At 40.4% G+C, this 27,250-nt stretch overlaps 3 protein-coding genes across 8 annotated transcripts in view; 2 read left to right on the top strand and 1 right to left on the bottom strand.

The window, feature by feature from the left end:
* Positions 1–1,338: 1,338 nt before the first annotated feature.
* Positions 1,339–2,766, top strand: higd2a (HIG1 hypoxia inducible domain family, member 2A). The gene is made up of 2 exons (XM_034543400.1): positions 1,339–1,548; positions 2,210–2,766. The coding sequence occupies exons 1-2, from the start codon at positions 1,362–1,364 to the stop codon at positions 2,374–2,376; spliced, it is 354 nt and encodes a 117-aa protein (XP_034399291.1). The 5' UTR covers positions 1,339–1,361; the 3' UTR covers positions 2,377–2,766.
* A 480-nt stretch (positions 2,767–3,246) lies between these two features.
* On the bottom strand, positions 3,247–7,560 carry cltb (clathrin, light chain B). Of its 3 annotated transcripts, XM_034542776.1 has the most exons (7): positions 7,433–7,560; positions 7,073–7,259; positions 6,417–6,463; positions 6,031–6,148; positions 5,692–5,803; positions 5,145–5,163; positions 3,247–4,294 (listed from the first exon to the last, which is right to left on the bottom strand). In XM_034542776.1, exons 1-7 carry the CDS (start codon positions 7,451–7,453, stop codon positions 4,214–4,216), a joined length of 585 nt encoding a protein of 194 aa, XP_034398667.1. In that variant the 5' UTR covers positions 7,454–7,560; the 3' UTR covers positions 3,247–4,213. The 3 variants fall into 3 exon arrangements, with proteins under 3 accessions (XP_034398667.1, XP_034398665.1, XP_034398666.1); XM_034542774.1 differs by lacking the exon at positions 5,145–5,163 and having other exon boundaries at positions 7,433–7,559; XM_034542775.1 differs by lacking the exon at positions 5,145–5,163 and having other exon boundaries at positions 7,073–7,528.
* An 834-nt stretch (positions 7,561–8,394) lies between these two features.
* The window catches only part of pdlim7 (PDZ and LIM domain 7), a 31,498-nt gene continuing 12,642 nt past the window's right edge, over positions 8,395–27,250 (top strand). The window contains exons 1-5 of one of the 4 annotated variants that reach the window (XM_034542770.1): positions 8,395–8,605; positions 11,047–11,145; positions 18,709–18,860; positions 25,064–25,091; positions 25,939–26,135. In XM_034542770.1, coding sequence (XP_034398661.1) covers positions 8,585–8,605; positions 11,047–11,145; positions 18,709–18,860; positions 25,064–25,091; positions 25,939–26,135 — 497 coding nt within the window. In that variant the 5' untranslated portion in view covers positions 8,395–8,584. Of the gene's footprint in view, positions 8,606–10,004; positions 10,136–10,200; positions 10,296–11,046; positions 11,146–18,708; positions 18,861–25,063; positions 25,092–25,938; positions 26,136–27,250 lie in introns of those variants that run through there. The other 3 variants (XM_034542771.1, XM_034542772.1, XM_034542769.1) reach the window with 3 other exon arrangements.

Below are 27,250 nucleotides of genomic sequence, written 5' to 3' on the forward strand. Positions count from 1 at the left end.
ATGAGAGTAAATTTCATGTCGTATAGTGGCTCTACTTTATGTAGCCTGTATTAATGTGAAATATTTACCTTAATATTCAATAAAAAGATTGAAAAGTATTTGTGTGCTGTTTTATGAAACAATCTTTACTCTACTGTTCTGACATCAATAATTAGTACATGTTTCATCTTGTGAGTGATGCCAGTTTTTGACTCCTTTTTTTAACATTTGATATTCTAGCAGCATCTTTCTTTACGGTCCTTCACAGTTGGAGTCCATGTGCAGTCTTGAGACCTGCCTTTTGTGGTTGCAAATTGGCACTAAAGAACAATCGGATTTCTATTTGACAATTTTATATTTTTCATTGAGGTATGTTTATTTAATATTTTTTGGCTGAGCATTGAGCTCGCTGGAAGGGCTTTACTGATACAGATCATACTTCAACAGAATACATTTGTTGGACTCTGACCTTGGATAACGGGCATTCAATACATAGATACAGCTGTTGGAGGATACTTAAAACTACAAGTTTTAAACCTCAAAATACAATACTACTTCTTACTTGGGGTACTTAAGATGCAATGATGTTTGGAACACTGGACTTTGCCTAATACTGCCACTTAGTGGTAACAGTGGGGGCTTTGTTGAGATTTGCAAACATTTGAACTAATAACGACAACACTCAGTATTAAATAGATGGAGCGATATATGTACTTTATTAATTTAGGAAATTATTGTGTTACAATAGCATACTATCCAGGGATTACTCTGGAACAGTACATTTACATAACACTAGAGACATGTATATGGAATACACTAGCAAACTACAACTATAATATGAACTGTAAACCTAGGATAATATACTATAAACATTAGACACAATCTTGTATATTGCAAATGTCTCATGATCATACATGTGGTCATAGGATATAAGGTTACAGTTCTTTAGATTGTTTAATCCCTTGCAACGCGCATCTTAATTCGTATAGCTACACAATGCTTATCTGAGCCTGTAGGGCCCAGTTCAAAATGTTAATACCGTTTTCACTGAAGCCCCTATAAAATATATGCTGACTGGCCAGAGATTATTATAGGTGTTATTTTCTGAATGTAGTTATCATACTCAGCAGTTGCTTTATTTTTATTATTATTTATTTCTTTACAGTTTATGTCCCTATGCTCTTCCGTTAACATTGTGCCAGTGTTAATGTATACACTACAGACAACTTGTGTTATCTGTGTGCAGGCCCCAGGAGCAGGTTGATGTCGATAATCATTACTTTAAAATGTCACGACCTTTTATTTTGAAGTTTGAGGTCAAAGCGCAACCGGAAGTGTAGTTCCTCAGTTCATCCTTTTAATTCCAGTCGTCTCCGGTAGACATGGCGGGGACACCAGCGGTTTCCGAGCTTACGCCTAATGTTAAGTCGTCGCCGCCCGCGTTTGTGCCATTCGACTTCTCTCAGCCCCCGACTATTGAAGGCTTCAGCCATCTGCCGAGAGCCAAAGATGAGACCTTTAAAGAGAAATTCTTGAGAAAAACGAAGGAGAACCCGTTCGTCCCAATAGGTGAGTTGAATAAGCGGGGCAGCGTTAGCGCTGCAGAAAGAAGTTACACAAGCACCGCGGTGCGAGGTCGTCCTTTTATTCTGAAGTGTGGTAAAGTCAAATATGTCAAGTAGAGGTGAACATGTAAAGCTCCGCCGCACGTGAGCTAACTGCTTCAGCTCGCATCGGAAATGAATCAGCCAGCCAATTGACTGCGCGTGTGTCACTAACCGTGTTTTGAGATGGAGGCAGCCGTGTTGACATTGTGTGGTGGACAATATTTCTAAATGGATTCCGAACAGCTGACAGTGAAATAAATAACGTAATTTCTCAATTGCATTTTATTTATGTTCTTCAAACTAAATTCCACAATTATCCTGTGTGTCTAATACATCAGAATTAGTTTCTGACGTATTACACACACGATAATTGTGGAATTTAGTTGTGCCAGATAGACTAGGATAAGGACTTGACCTCTGTTGATGCTCCACTGTCCAAGTGGCTTCCTTTTATCTAAATAATGAGCTTAAAGCAATCAAGTGTGTGGATGTACTTATTGTAAATGACATTGGATCCACCTTTTACCTTGTTCTTGGTCATAGCCGACCTGTCCAGTACCCGGGCATTGTTCTGTTAGAGTGTGTGTGTGTGTGTGTGTGATTTGCTTCTTTGTGTTCTCCAGGTTGTTTGGGAACAGCAGGAGCGCTGGTTTATGGTCTTCGTGCCTTCAATCAAGGGAAAACCCGACAGTCCCAGCTGATGATGAGGGGACGTATCTTTGCTCAAGGCTTCACTGTAGTTGCCATTATTGTTGGCGTCTTCGTCACAGCTGTGAAACCCAAGCAATGAAGAGGCACCACACCTCTGCCACTGCCCATTCAACTCGGGACTGGACTGATTGTACTATCTGAATGAACTGTAACATAAGTTATGTCTCCAACATTGTTCAGATACCTCTGCTAATGCCAACACTATTTGTTTAAAAATGTTGAATCGCACTTGGTGATCAAACATTTAGCTCCAGGCTAGAACCGTGGATCGTCTTAGTAGAATCAGCTCCTTACCAGAACAGGTAGAGCTGGATTTTCACTTGTATTGTGCAAAGACAGTATTGGAGTAAAATGCTGATTTAAATATAAAATGATATGCTTCTTGCTCTTCTGGAAGGTTGGATTTCAAATGTTCCCGGGTATTGTTACTGAAATGATCACAACACCTGGCTGATAAAAAAATGTAATCTGAAGCTGGTGTCCAGTGTGTATTTGAGAAAGCATCACACTTGTATTCAGGTTACGTCTACTTCTCATATTTAACAGGTTACATTTTTTTTAAATCAGGATGGCTTTTAGATGAAAGACCGGCCAGGTATCAATGTCCACCTTTAATACTCAATTTGACTTAAATCCTCCAGTAGGAGGGCTACAAAAACTGTACTGGGAGTGTGATGGCACTTTTTAAAATATTGCTTTGCTCATGCTGAGGCCTGGTGGCTATGCATCTGGAGATTAGTTCTCTGGCTTTTCATGGTGTGTGTGGGTGCTTAGAATTCACAGTAGCATGGCCTTCAGCAAAGTGCATTTAAGAGTACCCAAGGATGGATGTTTGCACTGGGCCACATAATATCTTAGCTCCTCTCACATCAACTGGACCAACTGGGATTATCTACAGAGCACTTAGATCGCAACAATCTAATCTGGGAAACATGTCAGGACAAATTAATTTAGGTGATCATACTCCGCTGTTTTTATTTTCCAGTTCCCTTTTAACATTCACTTGTTTCTGTATTCATAATGTCCAAATAGGCAACATGTGAAACAATGTGCAGACATTAGTTGAAATTGACAACTTAGTGATTACTGTAACACAAATGGTGCATAAAACTTCCGCAGAGAAATTGTGTGAAATGAGAAGTCGCAAAATTATTAATCGCTTTAAATCTTAACATTTAGATCTTTGGTTGTGAATTATTTTATTTTTTTGCTGAGATCTTGTCTCTAAATCAATTTAGCTGAATACTCAAACTGGAGTAAGCTGTCAAAAAGGCCACAAGCTTATGCATTTAAAAAGAAATATATGCTTGCAATGTTAAATATGGTAATTAAGGGTATATTACAACAAATGTGAACAAAGACAGTGCTGATAATTCTACATTGAGGCATAAGTGGTTACAATCTAATAAGCAATAGTGCTTAGTGTTCGACATCGAACAAAATGCTAATTTATAAAAACTATAAAATGTGCATCCAAAATATTGGCAGAGGCATGCAAGAAAACTGACCTAATGACAATGTATAGATAAAAGGGAAGGGAAATGTTTAATTTAAAAAGAAACAATATTTTCTTAAATATAGCAGTGATAAAACTGACCAGCCAAAGAATGTCGTAACAATAGAGCAGTCCTTCATCTTCTCACAAGAGAGTGGGGTTAAGTATATTATTTCAATATATTAGGCATCAAAAAAGGCGGGAAGTTTTCAAAGATTATAAACATACCAGGAAATATATGGAAAAGGGCATACAAACTCTTCTTATGCATTGTGAGGTTAAAACGCAAAAGGCAATGTTTCTTGAACAACATTCTCCCTGCGACCTCCTCTAGCGAACTAGGGGCGTCTGTTTGAGAGAAATGAGGACAGAGCGCATACGAGAAACATCCTTTGCCTGTTTGTTGGTTTTCGGATTAAAGTCACAGAGATGGGCTACTCTCTCCCATTCGGACCCCGGACTGTCGCTGTTGCCCTCTTCCAGGAAATCCTCCTCCGTTGCTCTGCAGGTGGGAGGGAGACCGGGGAAAGATATGAATGAGCTGTAATATTAGATGGATTTCAGAACCGTTTGAGCAAAACATGGTGCTCTGCCACAAAGTTAAATCACAGGAACAGTAGCATGCTCAATAACTTCATGCGTTTCTTTATAACAATCATACCATTTGTTGAGAAACGTTTAATAATTATTAAAACCTATAGCCAATGTAACAATCAAATCTATACAATGGCAACCCCAAACTAGGCCTTTGTAAAACAATCAGGTAGTTTTAGAGATTGGGCATGCATCGGGTAACTAGTTTCTAATTCCTGGGGTGGGGCAGACAACATTAAAAAGCACAAGAATTCTAAACCTACACAAAGCCTATAACATCAGAGTTAGGCTGTTTGTAGAAAGCCTTGTCAGCAATCCTAGTATGCAGGCAAGGCCAAGAAAGCAGGAAAAAGAAGGAGAAAAGGTTCAGTGTCAAAACAACAAGCAGAGAACAGTTAGACTGCATTAGAAGGATTAAGTAAGCGACCAAGAAACAGTTCCATGAAGATGGAGATAAAAAGGCTTAAAGTGGACTTAGACTGAATAACATGTTTCTGCATTACTGTAGTACAAGCTTGGAATGACGGGGAATTTCAGGCAACTACAGACTGCTTTGGTGCTCGGCTATCATATGGATGAAATCTGTGACAATAGCTCTCTGCTGTTTGCATTCCTTCTAGCTAGCCAGCTTCCTGATTTGTTTTTCAGGCTTTCTAACTGGACACACTAGACTGATATCTCAGAGAGTGGTCTCTAAGCGCAGTCAGACACGGGGGAAGAAACTGGCCAAAAGTAGAGCCACAGATGCAGAGTAATACCGGGCCAGACTTGGACAGTCTGTTGGGAAGAGTAAGAGAACAACGGGGTTAGCTTGGTTATGGAAAGGAAACACTGCAATGTTTTTGTAAGCATGATGAACAACACTGACTGCAGTCAGACTAAAAAACATGGATTAGTTAGAAGAAAGACTTTCTTTAAATAAGCAATAAACAAATTAAATTAGCAATGCTATACATTACAACAACAAGAAAAACGGTTACATGACACGCATCACTTAAACATCCTGGTGCAGTCCAACACAAGTGCTTCAATTATCTATATCTCTCATAAATAGAAACCAATCAGTTTACAACATATCTACAAGTCCAACTCGTATGATACATTGTTCTTTTTATATAGTATTCTGCTGCCGCCACACAGTGGGTCTGACTTGACATGCACAGAAAACCCTAAATTAGGAATGGCTTCTAATATGCCAATACAACACTTCATCTGAATAGAATGTGTTGTGTAGCGATTACAGCATTGTGTCACAATGATAAACCAACTGGTACTTCTATGCACATTAACGGGACCGACACCAACCTGTTGTTGACCTTGTTCTTCTCCATCTGCTCATTTTGATGTACATGCCAGTCTTCCAGCTCCTTTTTGGCCTTCTCTCTCCACTCCGCCTCTGCTGCCTTGGATGCTAAGTCTTGTTAGGGAGCAAGAGCAGAGGACAACATATTCAGAGCCCTCGAATGGGGATATGTAGAGGAAAACAACTGACATATAATTAGGTCCAACTGTGTCACCGTTAGATGTGCTGCATCATTTGTCTTACAGGTAAACTGCAATAAGCTGCGTAACAAAACGACAAAATCAGAGTGACTCATTCCATCTACAAAGGGCATTACACAGTAATTCTCCATCTTTGCTCACCTAATACTTCAAGGCGTGTCATCTGCTCCTCCCTCCACTTGCGTAAACTCTCTGGCTCTTGCCTCTGAATATCCACCTGGGCGATAGCTGCATAGTTGTCTGTTGGGCCATTGGACTCCTTTTGGAGGATGTAAATCATTTACTCCATTATACATAATACAAAAAAAAAATCTGCACTGTGATCATGTCAAGTATGTATAATATCAAGTATCAAGTAAATATGTAAAGTACATCAAACCATGAAAGAATGCCAGTATAAAAACAATAAGGTAAAGTAAACAAAATGACTTGATGGTGTTTAGAATCAAGCTAAACCACACACAAAAGGTATAAACGTTGCAAATAATTGAATATAGAAGCAGGCTGAAGATATATGTTGAGCTTACCTGAAACATATCCCCATTCACGGTGGCAGGCTCATCTTCGAAACCATCTGACATTGTTCAAAGAAAACAAAGTTGACTGTTAGTATGGACGTCTATGGAGTTTTCTCCCGGGTGAAGTTGTGATCGCTACTCCTGTGGTGGTGCATCTTTGTCCTGAAGATAAGCGGTGCAGCTGACATTAGACCTCAGAAATGCAGCCGCACCTGTTTGGCCGCTGATGTTTTGTATGCAGCTTTGTCAGTTAACAGGACAGGTTTTTCCGGTGTTAACCGCGAGCTAAGTTTGTTAGCCCAAACTTAGTTCAGTTTAATAGCTATGTAACGTTACTGTACCCGCTTGGTCGTAATCAGTGTTACGTTAGTTTTGACATACGTCGGATGGACGTGCTGCTGAATCAACGTTTACTAACGTGACCTCCGTTGTCGGTCAGTTAGCTATAAGTGGCTAACTTCCACGTGATAAATGAGCTGACAGTATCAACTAGTGACGCCATTGTTCTCTTATAGGAATGGGGTTGATAACGTTAGCTAACGCTAACTAAGTTCACTAACGCTCTCAGTCGAGACCACGTAACCGGGTGGGATATGAGCTAGCTCTCGTTAGCTCGTCTGCTTGTTAGCCGAAGAGAACACTAGCTAGCTCAGTCTCAAACTTGCCGTAGCTGGACGGTGTCGGCTCCGGCTCCGGTGTCGGCTCCGGAGGAGACGTCCGCTCTCCGTCCGCTTCTTCCAGCGCCCCAAACCCGTCTCCGTCGTTCTCTATCCCCGCTATCTCGCTCTCCTGTTGAGCCAGAAAAGCTGCGGCTGGGTCCTCTTCGGTCGGGTGTGCGCCGTTGTCAGCCATCTTTCACAAAAGTGTTTACAAGTTGAGCTGGCGGAGCTTGGTAGGTTTAGCTAGCGAACGTCAAAGCCCCAAAATTAGGCTACCAGCTTTTCAGTACAAACTAAATATTTTTACTCGAATATCAGCTATTAAAAGGTAACGTTAGACTACTGAAAGCAACCGGGAAAACAAACCAATCGTCTGTAATAAACCATCCAAGCTTCGACTTCAGGCCCTCACTGATGATTCATGATTCCTCCACTTGTCCAGCCACTGCTGATGGAGCAGGGCAGCACCCGGAGGGTACCAGTCCCCTGCGGCTGCAGTTTGTCTCCATCTGCTGGCCATCTGCTGCATCTCTAGAGATCCATTTGATCGAAAGCAGTATAATCGCCTCAACTCAAAGTGATGTTTTAAAATAAAAAAAACATTACGTATTTATTGGTCGCATTACATTTAATACAAACATACATGACATTTGGTCTCTGCATTTAACCCACCATTTATGTTGCCGTTACTTATACCAATAGGCATTACAGAGCACATTCATACACAGAATGCAGCTCAGCAGACAATTTAAACAACCCATTATAATATTTTAAAAAACAGTTGGGGTACTCTGCCTTCGCCCAACAGCGGAGATCGGCTCCAGCCCTAGACCGGCCCCCAGACAATAGAGTAACATAGTTATAACGTACACCTTTTATAAAGGATGCCTTTTCAGAAACTGGTACCCAGCATTTGTGCAACGAGGCTGGTCGTTACATTTTGTAATATTTATCATATATAGTGTTAGCTGTCAGATACAAGTACAAGATTAAAACAAACAGGTTACTAAATCAGATACGAACATGTGTTGTTGTATTTGACCTAAGAGCTTAACGTGTGTACTATCCGATTATCGCCTGACCAGGAGTTGATTGCACACACCTGTGGCTGAGAGGACTGAAGATTTTTCTAAAAAACAAACAACAACTTTATATTTCTTCGATTATTTTTGCACAATGTTGACTTTGTTCTCCTCTTCTTCTTCTTTTCTTTTTTTAAAAAGTGGCATTAACAGTCTTCGTGATTGACATGGACTCGCCGTAGTTTTCTCCTCCGAGATGCCTGCAGTGAAGCACGGCCTCCTCGGGTTCGCAGCCCGAGTACGAAGCGAAGCAGCGGCCCATGTGACTTCTGACGTTTCAGGCGAGTCCTACTAAAAAGAATTTGAGGGAATGATTCTTCTGCTCACCAAAGGATCCACGGTGGCTTCCTGACGTCCGCTTTAAGGAAGTCCGAAAGTTAGCCTGCTTACCGATTGACTTTTTAAACATTATTATTATCCGCTAGACCGACTCGTGATGTTTGGCGAGGGACAAGAGGTGAGCGCATTAATTTGTCCACACATTTGAATGCATTCCTTCGTGTGTGTGTGTGAGAAGTTACTTTTTCAAAGTAACTTTCCCCCCCACAGTCTTTAAGTTCTTGTCCGGGCTCTGTCGCTCCGGGTTGTGCAGTTTCTGGCTTCGGCTCGCCGCTCTTCGTCCCCATCGGTCTGTGGCGGCGTAAACGACTTTGCCGGAGCCTGTTTTCGTGTTCCTTCCTGCTAACTTGACTCCTGTTGTGAACGTGACCGGTTTATTTCCAGGTCTGCACTGTGGTCCCAACCTACCCGTCTTCAGTCTGTAACTAACCGACCACTGCCTTCATTTGAAAGTCCGCTATATAAAGTCCTTATTGCGCAGCCCGTGAGAAATACGCGTCTAATTTCGTGTATTTGAGCATAGTAGCCAACACGGCATTCTCATTAAAAGTAAACGTTTCTATAGAAATATTCCAGTGACCCATCGATTATAAATAGCAATACCATAAACAGGGACACCGTCCCCCTCACTGAGCACCACAGGCATTACTAGCATGTTTATTGGCTTAAGTTGTTGATTTCTCCTCTGGCGTAATATAGAGAGTGGTAATTATTTAACCGAAATGCATCCAGTTTCACGCCGTTATTTCACTTACTGTCGTTATCATAGGCTGCTCAAAACAACAAAATAATCAATTTGCTGTGTGCTGTTATGGCAGTTGAATATAACCTCCATCACCTGTTGCTGCTATTTACATTTACTGTTTCAAGCTGTCTGTCTTAGAATTGATTTGTTCTTGTCTCGTGGACTTCTCTGTTGGAAGTATATGTGAGGGAAGTGAACTAAACTAAAAAGTCCATTGACAGACTCTCACAATAATTTAAACACAAACAAATGGATACGAATTAAAACTCCTAAAATGATATGTAATTTTATTTGCAGGTATATTTGGTATATTTCTGTAGCTTGGCTGCTTTTTTAAAGTATTTATGACCAGGACCATAGAGCCATTTCCTTTTCTGTTCTAGGAGCCCTATTTGAGTTGTTACTATAGTGAGCTTCTCCTGTTGCTTTAAGAACTTTAAGATGTTACAATATAATTGCTGGTCTGGCTGTACTGTGCTGTGCTTCATGCCTTCCTTAAGGAATGTTGAATTCGGCAAGCTTTGCTTCAGTTGCCACCGTCTTGCTGCTTCTCAAGTACACCTTTTAAAAAAAATATATATATATATATCTATGGGATTCGATGTAGAGGCTTTTGCCAAAAAATATAGTGCTAGTTGATGTTACCTCTCCGTCCTCCTCCTCCACCCCCCTCCCCTCTCTCCCTCTCTCTCTGTGACTCATGTGGGTGTTGGGCTGAAATAGTTTGGTGTAGTTTTACATTCCTTATATAGCCTCTAAGGAGTGAGGAAAGGCTAGTGCTTGGCTGTGTCACAGACAGCGGCGGGGGTAGGGTTTGCCAACAGAGAGAATCTGCTTGCCCTAGCTGACTGACTCTTAAGCTTTCTCCCAGGTTTGGGCTATCGGCCAGCCCTTGAGGATAAGGTGGGTTTGCATGGTGGCATCTTGGAAAGCTGTCTGTTTGTCACAAAGAGCAATGACACCTGGTGGGGTGGAGGAGGAGGAGGAGGAGGAGGAGGGGGAGGATCAGGAGCAGGAGCAGGAGCAGGAGGAGCAAGAGTGTGTTAGGGGTTCAGGCACAGAGGTCAGTGGTACAGCCGTAACTCTCAAATGACATAGCCCAAGTTGCCTTTGGTTTCTAAAATTACCAGGTTAATTAGTGACTTGCTGTTCTATTTCAGTAGTCTGCTCCGCAGGAAGTAGTTTCACACTGTTTTTCACGGTTTGACAAATTATGTAAAATATTAAATGTCTGGACAAGTTTGTATGTCTTGGGCCGATGTTTCATTATAGTTCACTTTTAAATGGTTGAATTGTTAATCGACTACAATGAGTTGGCTGTATTGTGAAATAAAGAAGATAAGGGTTCAATGTTGCTAAGGTTTTAATTGTCCAGTATAATTTTGATGTTGTCTGGGGTCCTCATTTGCATTGTGGTCTTACATGCTATAATCCTCCCATGTGAATGCTCACCTGAGATGCATCCACTTTTAGTCTGTATGTTGATTTCATGTAGGAACAATATGTTCCAGTCTCAGATCTGGTGCTTTATTGTGTTGTAAGTTATGTGAAAGTTAAATTGATTATTTCTACCAAAAGGCACATTCAATAAGTCTTTGTAACATGGTCCTTCTTAAAACATAACCTTTCCAAGATGTAACATTCTATACTCAAAGGAAAACAATGTCAACATATGTTTCTGTGATGAATGTGTTTTTGTTGGAAGCAAATGCAGACAACCAGTTGCTGAGCTGCTTGGAAGAAGTAGAAAAATAAAGTTCATGGGCTTTCTGACTAATTAAAAAATCTGTTTCCGCCTTTCTCTTCTCTCCAAGGCTATGAGCGTATACTCTGTAACCCTGAGCGGCCCAGCGCCGTGGGGCTTCAGGCTGCAGGGGGGCAAGGACTTCAGCATGCCACTCACCGTGTCGAGGGTAAGAAACCGTTTGTTTTTGGAGTCCGCTGTGCACATTGATGACTTTGTAGTCTTCTTGAAGATTTGCATGGGAGGATCATCCTGTAAAGTCATCTACGTCCCTCCAAGCTTCTATATAAAAGTACGTTCACAAGGTGTTATCATATAGTGTTCAGTCGCCTTAGTCTCCACACAATGACCCTACCTGAGCATATGCATCTCTTCTTTTTGAATGGCTTGCATAGGAAAGGATTTTGTCTGCAGACTGGTGTTAATTTTCATGTCACTCACACTTTTTTATGGTGTATATGTACCAACCCAAATCCAGTCGGTCTTAACGTGCAGTGTCTTTTGGATTAACAGTATTATTTGATCATCGGCGGGCTGTTTGTGTCGCAGTGCGCCACACTCCATGTTCGGTCACCACCGCTTCACTGAATGAATTTTAAATACTTGATGATAAACTACTGTTGCCTCTGAAGAGAGCAGCAACCACTTTCCAGCCCTTATAAGTGCAGTCCTGCTTTGCCTGACAAACACACAGACTCACATTTACAGACACACACACGCATGCGCACACACAAAATCATTCCAACATGGCTGCCAGCTATTGCACACACAGATCTGACATTCATTCCCCACTGACGTTGTTGCATTGCTAGCTTTTTTAGACGCTGCAACATTTGACTGATTTTACAGTTTCTTTAATCCTCAATTATGTTCAATGTTTGTAGGTTCCTATTTTAGAGATGATCAGGAGTTAATAGGCAATTATACATGGGTCAGGTCTCACAAGGTTACTTCCTTCACAAAGTCTTTCAAACACTTTCAGTTCTTTGTTGCTGCCAAAACATCACAATTGTAATATAACATTAAAATGAAAAGCTGTGAACAAATGATGCCCTATTTCATGTTGCGTTGACAAGTAAAGAGTCCACTGTGTGTCGTAACTCGCATCGCGTTGAGGTGTGTGTGTGTGTGTGTGTGTGTGTAGAGTTGACGTAATCCTGTGGTGAGAGAAGGAGTTATCGCCAGCCTTGTCGGTACATGTCTTGTATCTCTGGCAGGCATTGCAGTCAGAAACACAATGTTCCCCTTGGATCCGTGACAAACATTTTCTTCTTCCCATAAAAGACCAAACGGAGTTCAGACGCCTTGCCCAAAACAAAACAGAGATTGTATGGTGGGATATGGGAGTTGACTTGGAGCAATTTCCGTCTAGACTGGCAAGGCATACTGTAGGGTGAATGTCAGCGGGTGTGTCCGTAGTTGTATTTGAATAATCTGGACAAATCAGCCAGTGCAGGAAGACAGTTTTTCTGCAATCGATGTACATTACACATGATTTCTTTTATTTATTTATTTCCCTCACAGATATCGCTTACATTTCCTCTATTGCGATGTCATTCACAGTCAGTCTCAATAAAATGTGTTCAACCAAGGTTTGTTTAAGCAGCTTGGTGTGAAATTGATAATGGCTCCCATTCTTTAAAAAAACGGTACAGCTAAGATTGGAGCCTTAACGACTGGTCAGGGGCTAATGTCTTTGGCTTGTTCCAGCAGTCCACCAGGCTGCAGGGTACAGGAGTTATAAAGGGGATTGTTGACTCTCCTTGTGCTTATCATACAAGACTGGACAGTAAATCACACAGTTGCAGAGGATGAAAACTGCCCAACCAGGTGATGTAAAACTCGGATATATATACAGTATCCCTTGGTAACAGGAACAGAAGTCAGGCGTGCACTCACTTGGCTTTGAATAATTTAATGTGTGGTCTTTCTTTACTGATCTGTAGCAGATGAGACAAGAATCTCAAACTAGACAGTCGTTTAAAAGAGATTACACAATGAAGAAGACGTTGAGTGACAGGACAAAAGGCTCATTAAAGATGCTGTAAGGAAACAAGATTGTGGATTGGTCCTGACGGATCAATGCGGTTAAGTGTTTTTTGTGAGGATTGGATCACAGTTAGTGCTGTTGAGACCTGATTCATTTATTGCTCATGGTCATTTAGGTACTTTGAGTTTGGCCTTATTGTGGCAGATTGTCACATAATCAATAACTTCACGTTTAGTCATTTAGCCTGTTTTTGTTGGACTGTAAATGGGGATTCTGTTCATCTTTTTTTGGATTTAAGAAGTTGTGGGACTGACTGGTAACCGTGTGTGAGTGAGTTGGTCTATAGGTTTCCATGCTCTATGAATACTTGTTTCCTTCCTCCTTTGTCCGCGAGCCTGGAAAGCTATGCTTTCTCAGCATTCCTGAGATATTTCTCGTATCCACTCTGTTGCTGCCAACAGACAATCCTTTTGTCTAATATGTCTTCCGCGCTCACTTTTCTCGTGCATATGATGGACTCCTCCAATCTCACTGGAATACATTTCCAGTGAGATCAAAGGGAAAGAGACATGGCAAGACAAACTATTGAAAGTCACTGTGAAAGGAAAAATAAGTGTTTGACCATAGCATAATATGTACAAACCTATTTATCATCTGACAAAATATGTACATAACTTATTTGCCTCTCGTTGTATTAATAACCCACTTTTTGTTTTCATAGTCTTGCGTTAGTAGCTGTGCAAAAACTTCGGTACAGTGAAATCTGAACTAAGTGCTCTTGACCCTTCACCATCCCATGAAAGAAAGACAAAATATGAGAGAAATGTCTTTCTCTGTTGGTATAATGAATGCAATGTCATTGTATCCCTTTCAATCACACACTGTGATACGGTGCGTAGCGGTAGACCCTCCCAGCCTGGGATGAAAATGCTTGGCGCTGGTGAACCGACATTTCTATTAGGGTTGGTAATGTTATTAGTATTTATGGGGATAGTCAAGTAATTTAGTATTCTACTTTCATAAAGTTTTGGGATGCGTGAGACGGATCGAAAATATGAAGTAGCTCATCATTCTGGTTGAACGATAACGGATTGTCGCCCGACAGCCGACTCATGTGACTGGGTGAAATGTCCAGTAGGCCATTTTCATTCCCTTTGTCTGATCCTGCCTCCATTAAACAGCATACTGTGTCTTTGTCTTTTTTTCTACACAACCCATGGGCCAACTTTTCTTTTATTTAATTTCTCTAGACCTTGAAGAGACTGAGCTATAATTAAGTAAAATGATATCTCTCTCTCCCCATGTGTGCCCCAACATCCTGTTTCAAAAGGAGAGGCCTAAACTTTAGGCAGCAAGATCTCATCATAACACCGTTTCACTGCTGTTTCTATTGTGTCTAACCTAATCTGAGGCAGCCCTAACTCCTCTGGGAAGTTTTTCTATATATCTGTCCCAGATCTCGTGCCATCGCTATTCCATAAACATTATGACTGAGCCTCCTGAGCACCATCTGGTTTCTGTAAAAAGCATGCCACAACGGTAAAATTAAATTTTTGGAGGAAATTGCAGATGATGTCAAGTCATCGCTACACCACCACAGCTGGATGCGTCATAGTCTTTTATTCCGGTTTCTGTGTGTGTGTGTGTGTGTGTGTGCGTGTGTGTGTCTGTCTCGTAGACCATCTGTTGTTTTATCACTCGTAAACTCTTTAAACACTCCCCCTTTCTCATACACCTACAAACTCTTGGAGAGGCCTTGTTAGAGGGGTGAATTAATAATTCAGTACTTATTGATATCTATTTCAGACTCATGAGCCCAGATGGCAACAAATACAACAACAATATATCAAATACAATACGAGGACACAGGTATAATCATTGCAGTTAAAAAGTTACTTGTGGTTGAAAAAACATTCAGACACTTGTTCCAATTTTTTCAGAAACAAGAAAAAATACGTGTGTGTATATGTATATAGAGGAGTACAGTAGGCTCCAAAGAGAGCAGTTTTAACATCTTCTGTACACGTATGAAATGTATGTGCCAGCATATTGGCTTGTGCATAATGTTTGCAACAATGCCGCTGCACATCGTCATCATCACTGAGGTCATTCCTGATGATGTGACCCAAATATCTGACTTTGGTCACCACATTTAGCTCCTGGTCTCCCAAAAAAATGAATTGGTTTTAGCTATCATGATAACACTCTTTTTAGAGTTGAACTTGATATCATAGTGCACACTGAGCAATTGCTGTAAACCAGCACTATAAGGAGAAGGGACCACTAAGTGGTTAGCGTAGATCAGATGGTTAATAAGACTTTCCCCCACCATACATACACATTTAACTTTTTTGAAAGGTCATTCATATATAGATTAAAAAGAGCAGGTGACAGTGATCCACCTTGTCATTGGTCACTAGGAAGGGTGCAGATACACTCTTACTCGATCTATCTCGCATGGTTTGACGTGAATACCAAAAGTGAAAAGTCCTAATCAAATATGGAGGGACCCCTCGCTCTTGCAATTTGACACAATTTGGAATGATTCATTATATCAAAAGCTTTAGATGCATCCAGGAAACACATACATATTGTTGTGTTACGTCTCCTGTACTTCCTTCAGTGCATATATACATAAGTATGTCCTATGTTTACTTTTAAAACCAAATTGATTATCAGTGGTTATTATGTACTCTTGAAGCCTATCTAAGAGGATTCGAAAGTATACTGGCCAGAGCAATTGGTCTGTAATTTTCAATGCTGGATATTTTACTGGCTTTATTTTTGGTTACTGGCACTAACAAAACAGTCAGCATATCTATCTATTGATGGATGGATTGCCCACGGGGGTCATTTCTTGTGTCGCAAGTTGGATGTGAAAGTCTTAATGTTGTGATCAGTGCAGCGGTGTTTTAAGGTGACTTGGTGCTAGGTGTTCCACTGCAGTCATTTCAGTGGGATCACATACTTGCAGGTTTGGTTTTCCATTTCTCAGAGGGATATTTATGGCCTTGCATCAGCTGTGCTGTGTGAGTGATGTAAGGACAGACTGTCTCTTGGCCCCCAAATAGCCGTGGAAAGCCGAAAGAATAAAAGTTAGCTGGTGCAGAGTTACACGGCCAGTGTTTCTCAGTTGTAGATCAACTTTAGTGAAGTTAAACCAAAAACAAGAGAAGCTAGCCCGGAGCGAGTATGAGGCTCTGACTGACCATGTCAAGGGAAGCACTTCAAAGGTGAATATAAGATGTTGTATTTTGAAACGTTGGCTCATGCTTTGAAATTTGATAGCGCACCAAAACAGCCCTGCTGCTGTGCTCTGCCAAAAAGCCTTGCCTTGTAACAGGCTACCAACCATGAGGCTAACCCAAGGTTTGCGAATACCTTCAGTTGCACAAACATCATGACATTAGTGTGAACTGAGCTCCAATCCTTTTTGAACAACATAAATTAATGACCGGATGAGTCTGCTTCTCGTTTGTATCTTGTGTGAGAGGAATTGGCCAAATCAAAAACCATCTTTGTGGTATCGCTGCCCCATGACGTTATCATCCATCATGTCTCTGGTTGCTGTCAGGTAGAGTGCAGTGTGTTGCCTTCAGGAACATGTTTTCCACTGTCCTACGTCATATTGACAAACTCCTGGAGGGGTATAGGGTTTCCATCCGCCCTCCTACCAGCCGAAGGTCTGAGCACAGCAACTTTAATTGCTGCCTTCTCAAGTGGGGGAACAGCTGCAGACTGAACCTGAGCCAGGAGCACAGGTGTCTGTGTCCATCAGTAACTCAACTCACACAGACCCACTTGCCCGTACAAATACAATCACAAGACTCTTCTTTTTAACCTCTTTAGCTCCCCTTTTAAATATAGACATCAGTTTTATTGGTAAATGTGCGTTGATGGTATGTCATTTTAGAGAACATTCAGATGGGTAACATAAACATAACGGCAAACATAAAACACGTAAGGAGTTGGGCCGCCACAATCCACCAGAGCAGCTTCAGTGCTCCTTGGTAAAGAATATCTAAGTCTCTGAAGCTCTACGAACTCTATTACATTCATCAGAGCATTATGTGACCCCTCAGGTTCTGTGTGAAAACATTTCCATTCCTAATTTATTCATGGTTTTCCTTTTTAGTTATTCACCTGTCTGTAATTCCCAATGCTATTTTGTATAACAGACCTGCATTCCCAACCTACTTCAGGTTAGGCTTGCAATTACTTTAATTCTTCAATTTGAGAAGATGACAGACGATGACAATGATGGCTTTTTCTGTTCACTTGCTACAGTACAGGGGGAGACATTACTGCTCTGGCACGGCTCTGACAGTGTGTTTGTAGCTAAGGCTCATGGTGTTTTTGTTGTTAAATGCTAATAAAAGCATTGTTTCATTTTGTTAAAATGTTTCTGCTCAAGTTTTAAAATCCAGTACAGTAGTAAAAAGTAGTCTGCGTCTCTCTATAGTGAACCTTGGTGGCATTATGCTTTTCACAATACTTGTGTCCATATCTTAGTTGTTTTTCTTAAGTGTATGCTGGTGGGGGAGCGGAGTTGTATCTCAGCCTGAGCCTGTCGTCAGTTTACAGAGCATATTACCTTCCTGCTCACAAGTGTTTATCTTTAATGTTCGGAATCAAAGCGCCAAGTGTGATAGCTTAGCTGAACATGGCAGAAAACTATTGATTGAACCGCTGAGTCCTCTGAGCTTTTGATGAGTTAACATTAGCAGGGATCCATGACATCAGAGAGTAATCCTAATAGTTTTTTTTGGTGCCAGAAATCCTGACACTCGCTTACTTATCTGATGCTGAACACGTTCTACTCCAGTTATCAGAGACTTTGACACAAGTCTCAAGTTTCATTAAGCCGCATGGGCGAGCTGACTAAGCCCTTACTAAAAAACGATTTGGCGTCTCTGATCTGTATATTGGACTTCACTGTCTGCCATGTCCTCTAGAACCACTGTGTACATGTAGAAAACCATTACTACCTATATAGACGTCAAGTTCTTCCTGCTTGTAACAAGACCCTGGCCCCCTGCTCTGCCTCTGTCTGGGTGACAGCGCGAGCAGATGATGTCATTGTTTTGTCAGTGACTTACCTGTCTGTCTAAATAGGTTGCTCAAGTAACTATTTGTATAATATGGTCACCGTCTGCAGCTTTCTGGAGTTCCTTTCATAGGCACATCTGCAGCAAATTATAAATTGATGACTGATGACATCATGATGACCCATTATGCCTGTTCCCGATATTGTTGAGTGAAATATCTCCGCTGGCTTGTCAGTGCCCAGACACATAGACTCCCTGAGCTGATTAAGTGCCGTTAACAGACATTGTAGCAAAGTTGACTGAACATGTTTAGATTTCCTGAATTTAGCTTTGAACTCCTGATAAGATTATTGTAGATGGCGAGTCAGGCGATGATATTTAAGTACTGTTTTCACTCAGTCTATGAAAATGTTTTCTTTTTGAGACATGACCTACCGACTATAAGATGAGATAAGATAGTCCTTTTATTAGTCCCGCAGTCTATGATGACGCAGAAAAAATGCCATCCTCGAAACAACAAGATGCAAGATGGATACACGTATTGCAGAGTTGTTAAGTTCATAATATGTTTGTAGGACCAGTAGCAGTTTGATTTTATAGTTCCTACTGGTGCACTTCTGTGAGGACATGTTTTCATCCACATAACTGTGTACCTCTAACTTCAGCCTGGTTTCTGTTCCTCTCATTTTTCCAGCTGACCCCGGGCGGTAAGGCAGCTCAGGCTGGTGTCGGAGTAGGAGACTGGGTGGTGTCCATCAGTGACACTAATGCAGAAGACATGACCCACGTGGAGGCACAGAACAAGATCAGAGCAGCAACAGACTCCCTCACCCTCACCCTCAGCAAGTAAGTAGTCTGGCAATGCATCATGAAACCTTTTATCTCGGTCAAACACATCAGCATAAAGCAGCACAACATGTGTATTCTCCATTCTTTGGAGAAGTAAAATACCGTAATGGCAAAAGTTGCAAAACACATCGGTATAAAAGTTATGCACACATTTATTTTCACCCGAGTTTTAGGTCCATCTTGGACTACATTTTATTCATAAAAGTCACAACCCCACTCATAAATGCAGTCAAAAAAGTAATTATAAAATGAATCCTGTGAGCAGGATATTTCAAAAACTTTTGAAATGTGAAAAAACATTTCAGTTGATTTTGATAAAAACTTAGTTCATGATCCAAAAAACGAACCAACTTGTGTTTGGTACAGATCGCACTACCATTTTAAAAAGCAGGATTTGGTAATTCTTCCTGAACTGTGATAAAATGTTCCTGGATTCTTGGTGCAACCTGGATCTTTATACATAGATTTCAAATAGTTGAAATACTTTGTATTAATCCCTCTAAATTGTCTCCAATCTTAACATTATTGGTACTGTCCTGTTTTCCTACAACTGTTCATACCAAAGTCTTGCTGGCATGTCTAAGCAGAAACAATTTGCCAAACTTACTGAATGCAGATTGATATTAACCTCATTCATAAGACAGGTGCAGAGCAATCCTATAAAATATGATGCAATTTAGCTCAGATAATGAAGGTGGGCAATTACACTTTGTACAAAACAAATAGTCCATTTAGTCCATGGATTTAGGTATTTCACAAGAAATTCTGCATTATAATCCTTCCATCAATTTGTATGTTGATGTTGATTCAAACCTCTCAACATAACTAACCATTTATTCAAGTAACAAGAGGGTTGTGGGATATTGGAGGTGCATGCTCTCTGAATTATTTCTAGCTTCGTACCGCATTAATATTCTGTCCTTTTCTTTAAATGTATTAAAAAGAAGCAAGATCAGGGGTTAGTCTGCACTAAGAAGCAGATATGCATGTCAGATGTTGTCAGGCGAAAACGGTGGCCTTTGTTTGTTTGATATAAACCATTTCCAGAGGATCCACGAGTACATTACGTCATGCCTCAGCTTTATAATGAAATTGGAGTCTTTCTTCAGATTAAAACACTTGGATGTTAAGTTCCTGCCAAAAAAATCATTTTTTATTTGGCTTGGCTTATTTTAATTCGTGCTGGATAACTAACAGAAAAGCAGCACTCAGACCTGCTTACATAACTCCTGTCAGAAACTACTGATAAAGTATCTCTGCAGAGAACAGGGCAAGTGTTTCATCAGAATCTTAATTATAAGAACAATATTTTCCTCCCGCAAAAGCTGGAACGTAACCATGATGAGCCTTGCTGCTGTCATGGGACTACTTATGAGTATCAAATAATAATAAAGTAAAGAGGTTGTGATCCCTGCTGTAACACCGCTATTTTCACAGCAAGATCATTTTTCTGTTGCCTGCCAAGAGACTCGACTGTTCAGTTTGTTGAGTCAAAACAGCCAGAGGTCATTTGAAATGACCCTCTGGAAGAAAGCAGCCAGGTCATAAACTAATGGTTTCAGATCTAGAGCTCATGGTGTATTATGTGTTTGCCGAAACAGTGTTCAACATAATTCTGGCTCCTCTCTCATTCATACATCTCTGCACAGACCATTTAATCCAGTGGGCTTACAAATTCATGTATCCTATTTAAAAAAAACAACCAAAATAGGTTTATTGGTGTTTTTGTAACCCGGAAAGAAAGTTGACGTTGGTATTGCTTAGTAATGTATGAAAGAGCGCCGTTGATTAGTCTATTAATTAATTAGACATAAATTGAATAGGCAATTATTTCTATAATTGAATAATTGTCTTGTCTTAACAACTATGTATCATGTCAATAATCGCCACATTGATCTTTATAATTAAAGTAATGAAAGTTAATTGCAGTCCTAATACAAAACAAATATTGAGCACAGACATGATGTGTTCTGCCAACCACTAAATATAGTAAAGGAGCAAAGATTCAGCTAGTTTATCCCTTTTTAGTTTGAATAGAATAGCTGGAGAAAGGTTAGAAGTACAACTGTGTCTTCGGGCAATTGTAGGAAAACAATAATGTTAATAAACCAACAGAGGAAAGTAATATTTAGAGGGGAAAAAAAACTTTACTCAACTAGACAAAAGCTGTAATATTCTCCAAGAAATTAGATGAAATATGCAAGATTATAAAGTCTGAATTTTGTTGCCCTCTATAGTAAGGATGGCCTAAGTGAGGTAAAGGTCCTGAAAGATGCATACACATTTCATTCATAGTCTTTCCATGTTCTTTTATTAACATAAATAAATATAAATATTGTAAGAGTTGCATGAGAGTAAAGATAACAACTTCGATCTTTTGAAGATGCAACGGTTTGTCTTTATTTCAGCACAGCTACACTTAAAACCTAAAAAGTTGTTGAAGACGTTACTCCGACTCTTTTAAAGGACTGCGCCCAATTGTCAGTGTGAAGGGAAAATGACACAGAAAAGGTACATAACCTAACTGCTTGTGTTGAACCGCAGATTATGGTGAATTATGTCCTCATAGTTTGAGAGGGACGTCTTTAATACTTCCCCTGCTGCTCCTGGGACCTGGTCCTGGATAAGAGATGAGAGCGGATGGATGGATGGAGAGTCCGTCACAGTATAATATATTTAGTTTGATGGCTGAAGTTACCGCAGTGTGTAGTGTCGGCATCTGCGGTATGACGAGGTTGATCCAATTTAACAAACTCCTCCACTATTTTACATTAACTTGGATTTGCACTCCCCCAACTTTCCGAGTTTTATATCTTGTGAATTTACGAGTTAATAATCTTGCAAATTTGTGCTTTCGTTTCGTAAATCTTCCAGTTTATTCACAAATCTGTGTTTTCTTTTCTCGGTAATGTATTACTTCAATCCCGGAAATTCTGATTTCTCTGAATAATGGAGGAAAGAAGAGCGAGGGAGAATTGGTTTGAGGTAGAGCAATACAGAGATTGTTTAAACTTGGAGGTTCAAAGGCAGATTCTGAGTTGGGTGTTACTACTGCAATCTTCTATGTAATATGGAGTTTGATAAATATTGCAGCAGGTTATTATTATACCCAAAGATAACGAAAGTTACTGTATCTGGTATGGATACTATACAAGGTTGTGGTCTTTGCTATCAAAGAGCTGCATACAGCCAAGAGGACACACTGCTGATTTTGTATATTGTTGTTGTTTTTTTACCGCAGAAAGACGTCACACGAAACACTAAGTGCCTTAAAAGGAGTGAGTGAGTAGCGGAGAAAGCAGTAGAGACGAGGGTGGGGTTTGTCAGAGTTGGAATGTGACTGGGAGACTCTTGTTGGCCTTTTCTGGTGAGGGGACAAGCCAAAGAAAAGTGACGTCATGCTCTCTGCAGAGCGAATGATCAGTTGTCATACGTGTAACAGACGTTCAGAACGCAATCTTGGACTTGATGATTAATGACATCTTGTTAAGATAACAATATCTAACTTATTTTGATACTGTGATGAGAGGATTCTACAAGGCCTGCTTCCTTGTGGATTTTGGGCGGGCATGCTATGCCAAAACCTGAATGTGAATTATGTAAACACATTTTTAATAACTTAGAACAAAGCATTTTTTTGTGTGTGATCATGGCACTCTTCATTACACTGAAAGTTTGCTTTAGTTATTTCCCTGTGGGTTGGAGATTTCTTTTTTTATTCTCGTAAGGATTTCTTTTGTGAAGGAAGATGAAATTAGTGTGTGATATGTGTTGAGGGGTGTCTCATACCAACACCTGTGGCTTTGTGTGTGTGAAATATTGTAAACAATGGGACAGTAATGGCAGCAAATATTGTTGTGCATTTTAAAACACAAGCCTATTTCATACTTCTACTTTCCCCTTCATCTCACAGGGACTGGTTATGCTTTGAGAGGTTTACTTGGCTCTACTTCTGCTGCATTCGGTGGTTTGCCTCTATTTCTCATCTGCATGTGGAGGCCAGCTATTGTAAACATCTCACATTTTTCCAATACCCATGACTCCCCGGTCTGCTCTCTTCATCTTGCCTTCTCCTATTATATTATTGTAAGACAAATATTGTTTTCCTGAAACGCTTCTCAGAGAAGAGCTATTGTCAGTTTTATTCATTTGTATCTTGGCTGCCATCCATAGTTTCTTTTATGTCGAGAGGAGGACGGTGGTGATGAGATATGGTCTATTGTTTGGTTTAGTGCCTCATTTTGTTCAACGCCAATGATCATTTGGTGTCTTTTTTTTTTATGGGGGAAGGTTAAGGCTTCATCCAGGGGCTTTTTTATAGAGTAGAATAAAAAAAATATGGGCAATAGATTTTCAGCTTCAAAGAAAGGAGATCAAGTAGCTGCTACAGGGACACAGTCGGTCCATGTGTCAATGTCAGGGATCAGCCTAGAGGGTTGTGGTTGGTTTGTAGGTGATGTGTGCAAAGTGGATTACAGTATCATGGGAGATTTCAAAATGAAATGAGGCAGGAAATTAACTCATAGTGCGCATATTTAGTTTCAGTACAGGTCAAATTTAGTCCAAGCAAAAAACGTATTCCATGAAGCGGTGACTTAATCACCTCCACATTTGTTCATTCAAGTCCAGTTTGCCAAAATGAATACAGCACACAGTATCTGTCCTAGACGGTCCTTATATCCTTGCTTTTAAGTGTGACTCATCAAATTGTGGTTAAAGGCGAGCTGAAGCACTATGAATGTCACATTGATTTGTCTCCCAAGAAGTGTGACACGCACAGACATGTCAGTATGCCTTCCCTTCGCTCCTCTCACTCTCCAGCTATACAGCCCTGTTGTCATCCTGTCTGCAACGTTACTCTATCATTGTTGAGCAGGCAATGACGAGCAGTTATTCATTGCTCATTTTCACAGGAAGCGCTGTCCATTGTTTTGTGTGCGTATGACTGTAGCCCGAAACAATGCTTCAGTCTTTCTTAACCTTGTGGGAGCTTCGTGTAGCATTGAGCAGGGGATGGTGGTGTTTTATGTTTAGTTATTTTAGGAGCCAGCAGCAATGTAAAGCTAGGTCCCCACATGGTTAGAGTGTTGAGACTTTAATGAACCAATAGGCACTGCAGTAATGTGAATCCTGGGATTAGAGTAAGGAAGCGTACTACACTGTGGCATGTGCAGCATTCTTAAGTGGGTGGGTGAATCTGCAGACGGTCCAAGAATAGAGGAAATGTAGTGAGGTGGTGTTTTCCAATGTTTTTACAACCTGGCCCATCATTTCTATTGCTTCTACCATCTGTGCAGATTAGGTTAATTGTTGACATCAGAATCTTCTTTATTGGCCATGTATGTGTTTGCTCTCCTCGTACATATGTGCATATGGGGGCTCCGTTTGAGCCCACATTGCAGTGGGGTCCGTGAGGCGTCACAAACAGCGGCATTATGAGCACACAAATCCAGTTTTTAACCCAATTATCTGAACCACACGTCAAGACGTGAAAACAAAAGTGAAGTTGCAACCAAACTATAAACATCCAGAATCCAACAGTGGGCATACTTCTTAGTTCAGTCGTACATGTGTGCTCATGTAGTTTTATGATTCATTGGTTAATTATTATGGACATTTTGAGTGCATTCTCTTTTGTATTCTTGCATCTGTGAGTGGTTTAGGTAAGTGGGTCAAACTGGTCCTGTTTAAAACCCGTCTGATCACTTGTTTGCATTACCCCTTGTAAAACAGTCTCAAGCTGAGTTTCTGCAACTCCCTATTTAAGGGATCAAGCTTGTTGTTAGAATGTTGTCTTAACTAATAGGAAATATGGCCAACAATAAGACCCTTTTTAGCAGAAAATTAGAAAACTAAAGTCATTGTAATCTGCCTGTGTGATTCCATCACTTCTTCTTTGTGCATTATGAGCTGGGTATTTGTATTGACTCATTTATTATAGCCCAGTTTTTATCATTGTAATTTATATTTAATAGATTGTATAATAAAAGTTTTGCAGCATAAGTCTTCATAAGGTTTCTTCAGTTCAAATAACGGAGTCCTAAATTGTTCAGGACATTGCCGTTGTCTCAAACACAACTTTTCCTTTTAACTGAAACATTGCATTGTGATTCATTAAATTACAGGTGTTGTGATTGTGACTTAAATGTGTAAAGTTAAGTTTATTGGAAGTATGTAGTAACTGTCTCTTCTTTTCACAGAGCTTTCAAAGCGGGTGGAGAACAGAAGGTAAGACTACATTTGTCTGAAACATTGAGCTCCCCTCCGTATGAACACTTGGATGTTTTTGGCATGTCTGCTCCAAGACTACAGTGACATGATTGAATTGGAAACTTCCTTTAATCATTTCTCACATTTGGCTTCAATCGCATGTTCTGTCACTTTGTGTTCAAATTCATCTGATTCACTCGAGTCACCTGTCGAGCTCTCACCGAGTCCATGCACTGTGCATTAGCAAAGCATCAGTGAGTCGCTAAATTAGTTGTTTGCTGGATGGAGTGTTGTGAATATTGCTTTTGGAATTTCCTGTGGTTTGTGACGCCTTGCGCAATCCCTGAAGCCAGTGCACTACTGATGCAAATAGTTTCACTATCAAACCTCTGAAGAGCTACTTGCCCAACTGATAACCGTGTGTATGGTACAGTGGGGTCATGAACTGCTTTGTGCTGCACGATTTAGTGAAACAGCAGGAACGAAATGCTCTTCATAAAGTCAGTGAAACATGTCAGTCAAATATGACAATTTCTCACTTTGAGCGTTTTCTCCTCTTACCAGCAGCAGCAGCAGATTACTTTGGCCAGTCCGTGGCCGACTGCCAACACAAATGAAATGTCTGTGTTCACAATTCTTAAGCACTTCTTCTGTGCACAGAGAAAAGCCTGCAGGCGTTGACGGAGCTGATGCTCCAGCCCGGAGTAATAATTTGCAATGAAAAGATATTGGGCTGCGCTGGAAGCTTTCTTAATATACAGCTTAGGATTGTGCAACAGCAGAAGCACCTTTCATTGTGTGTCAAAAATGTCTTACCGCATGTTGTTTGCTGTGCTGCATTTTTCTCCCTCCCACACCCTCATAGGACTCACTTGCTCCGGCTTCTGTGCAGCCAAAGTACTCCTTTGCCCCCAGCACAACCATTAACAAGATGGCGAGGCCATTTTCAGCAGGTGGTGGTAGTGCTAACTCAGGACCTGCTATTAAACCTGTGGCCTACTCCCCTAAACTTAACACCCCAAGCTCACAGGGCCGTGCCAGTATGCAGCAGCCACAGAATGGGTAGGTGGATAAATAAACACTATTCCCTTTGGAACCACAATGTGACTGGTTTTAATGGTATTTCTGATGTCTCATTATTCTGGTTTCAAAATAAGGAGAAAAAAAAAACTCCTTCAGGATTTCCAAACGGCATTATGTTAACAATTTATTTAAGTATATTGCCAAATTTGTCACAGATTTTAAGAAACATTCAAGAAAATATCAACCGTATGCTGTTATCTACTTAATTATTCCACTTTCTGCCAATAATGTAACAAACAAGATATCAAGCATATGCTGATACGTATGAAATTGCTGAAGACACCAAGACATAAGCTGCCGTTATAGATTGTATCATAGATAGACTCGGGCCATAGACTGATTTTGGGGGGGAAAGGGAGGAGGTTGTCAGCTCTTGTCAAAACGAACCTCAATGATCCTGTTGGCCTTTTATCATACAGCTGAGGGCGAACGCTTCGTTAGCATAGAAGGGGAAATTTAGCTGACATGTGTAATTCTCTGCTGAAAGGAATTTATCGGATGACGAAACCTGTTTTACAGAGATTAGTGAAGTATGTCTCAATATAATCAGTCAGTTTTATGGCCTTGTAAAATCTGTTTAATTAGTTTGGGTTGTTTATGATCTAATTTAAAAAAAATCTTTTTCTTTTATTCCTGTGTGTGTGTGTGTGTGTGTGTGTGTGTGTGTGTGTGTGAGAGCGATGAATACTAGGAAGTAAGACTTTCTCAAACCTGAGGAATGTATCATTTCTTGAAAATCAATCCACCTTTTCAAACTGATTTGCTATTTCAACAGATGGGTTATTGATCCACTCTGATTGGTACTTGTATCTTGCTTCTACAGTCAGTATTATACAGAAAAAAATTGATTTTCAAGTGCAGTATTATTTTCAGCTATTAGAAGCTGTGTTTAAAATATTAACTATCTTTCATTATTTTACATCACTTTTATTCAGAAGTCATACTTCTGATAATGCGATTACATGTCTGTTAGGAATTATTATTTATTTAATGAAATCCATGATTCTCTGGATTTACTTAAGTTATAGCATCATACAGCTAGTCATTTGTCACATAACAGTCATAATGATGTGAAGTCTTGATCTTGGTGCATT

The sequence above is a fragment of the Cyclopterus lumpus genome, chromosome 10 (genome assembly GCF_009769545.1).
Source record: "Cyclopterus lumpus isolate fCycLum1 chromosome 10, fCycLum1.pri, whole genome shotgun sequence".
Taxonomy (NCBI): domain Eukaryota; kingdom Metazoa; phylum Chordata; class Actinopteri; order Perciformes; family Cyclopteridae; genus Cyclopterus; species Cyclopterus lumpus.

Coding starts and splice junctions, on each gene's coding strand:
- cltb (XM_034542774.1), bottom strand. CDS start 7,453: ATGGTTTATTACAGACGATTG. Junction 6,149..6,416: donor TGAATGGGGATATGTTTCAG/GTAAGCTCAACA, acceptor ATCCTCCAAAAG/GAGTCCAATGGCCCAACAGA. Junction 4,295..5,691: donor AAGAACAAGGTCAACAACAG/GTTGGTGTCGGT, acceptor TCCCACCTGCAG/AGCAACGGAGGAGGATTTCC.
- higd2a (XM_034543400.1), top strand. CDS start 1,362: ATGGCGGGGACACCAGCGGTTTCCGAGCTTACGCCTAATGTTAAGTCG. Junction 1,549..2,209: donor GAACCCGTTCGTCCCAATAG/GTGAGTTGAATA, acceptor TGTGTTCTCCAG/GTTGTTTGGGAACAGCAGGA.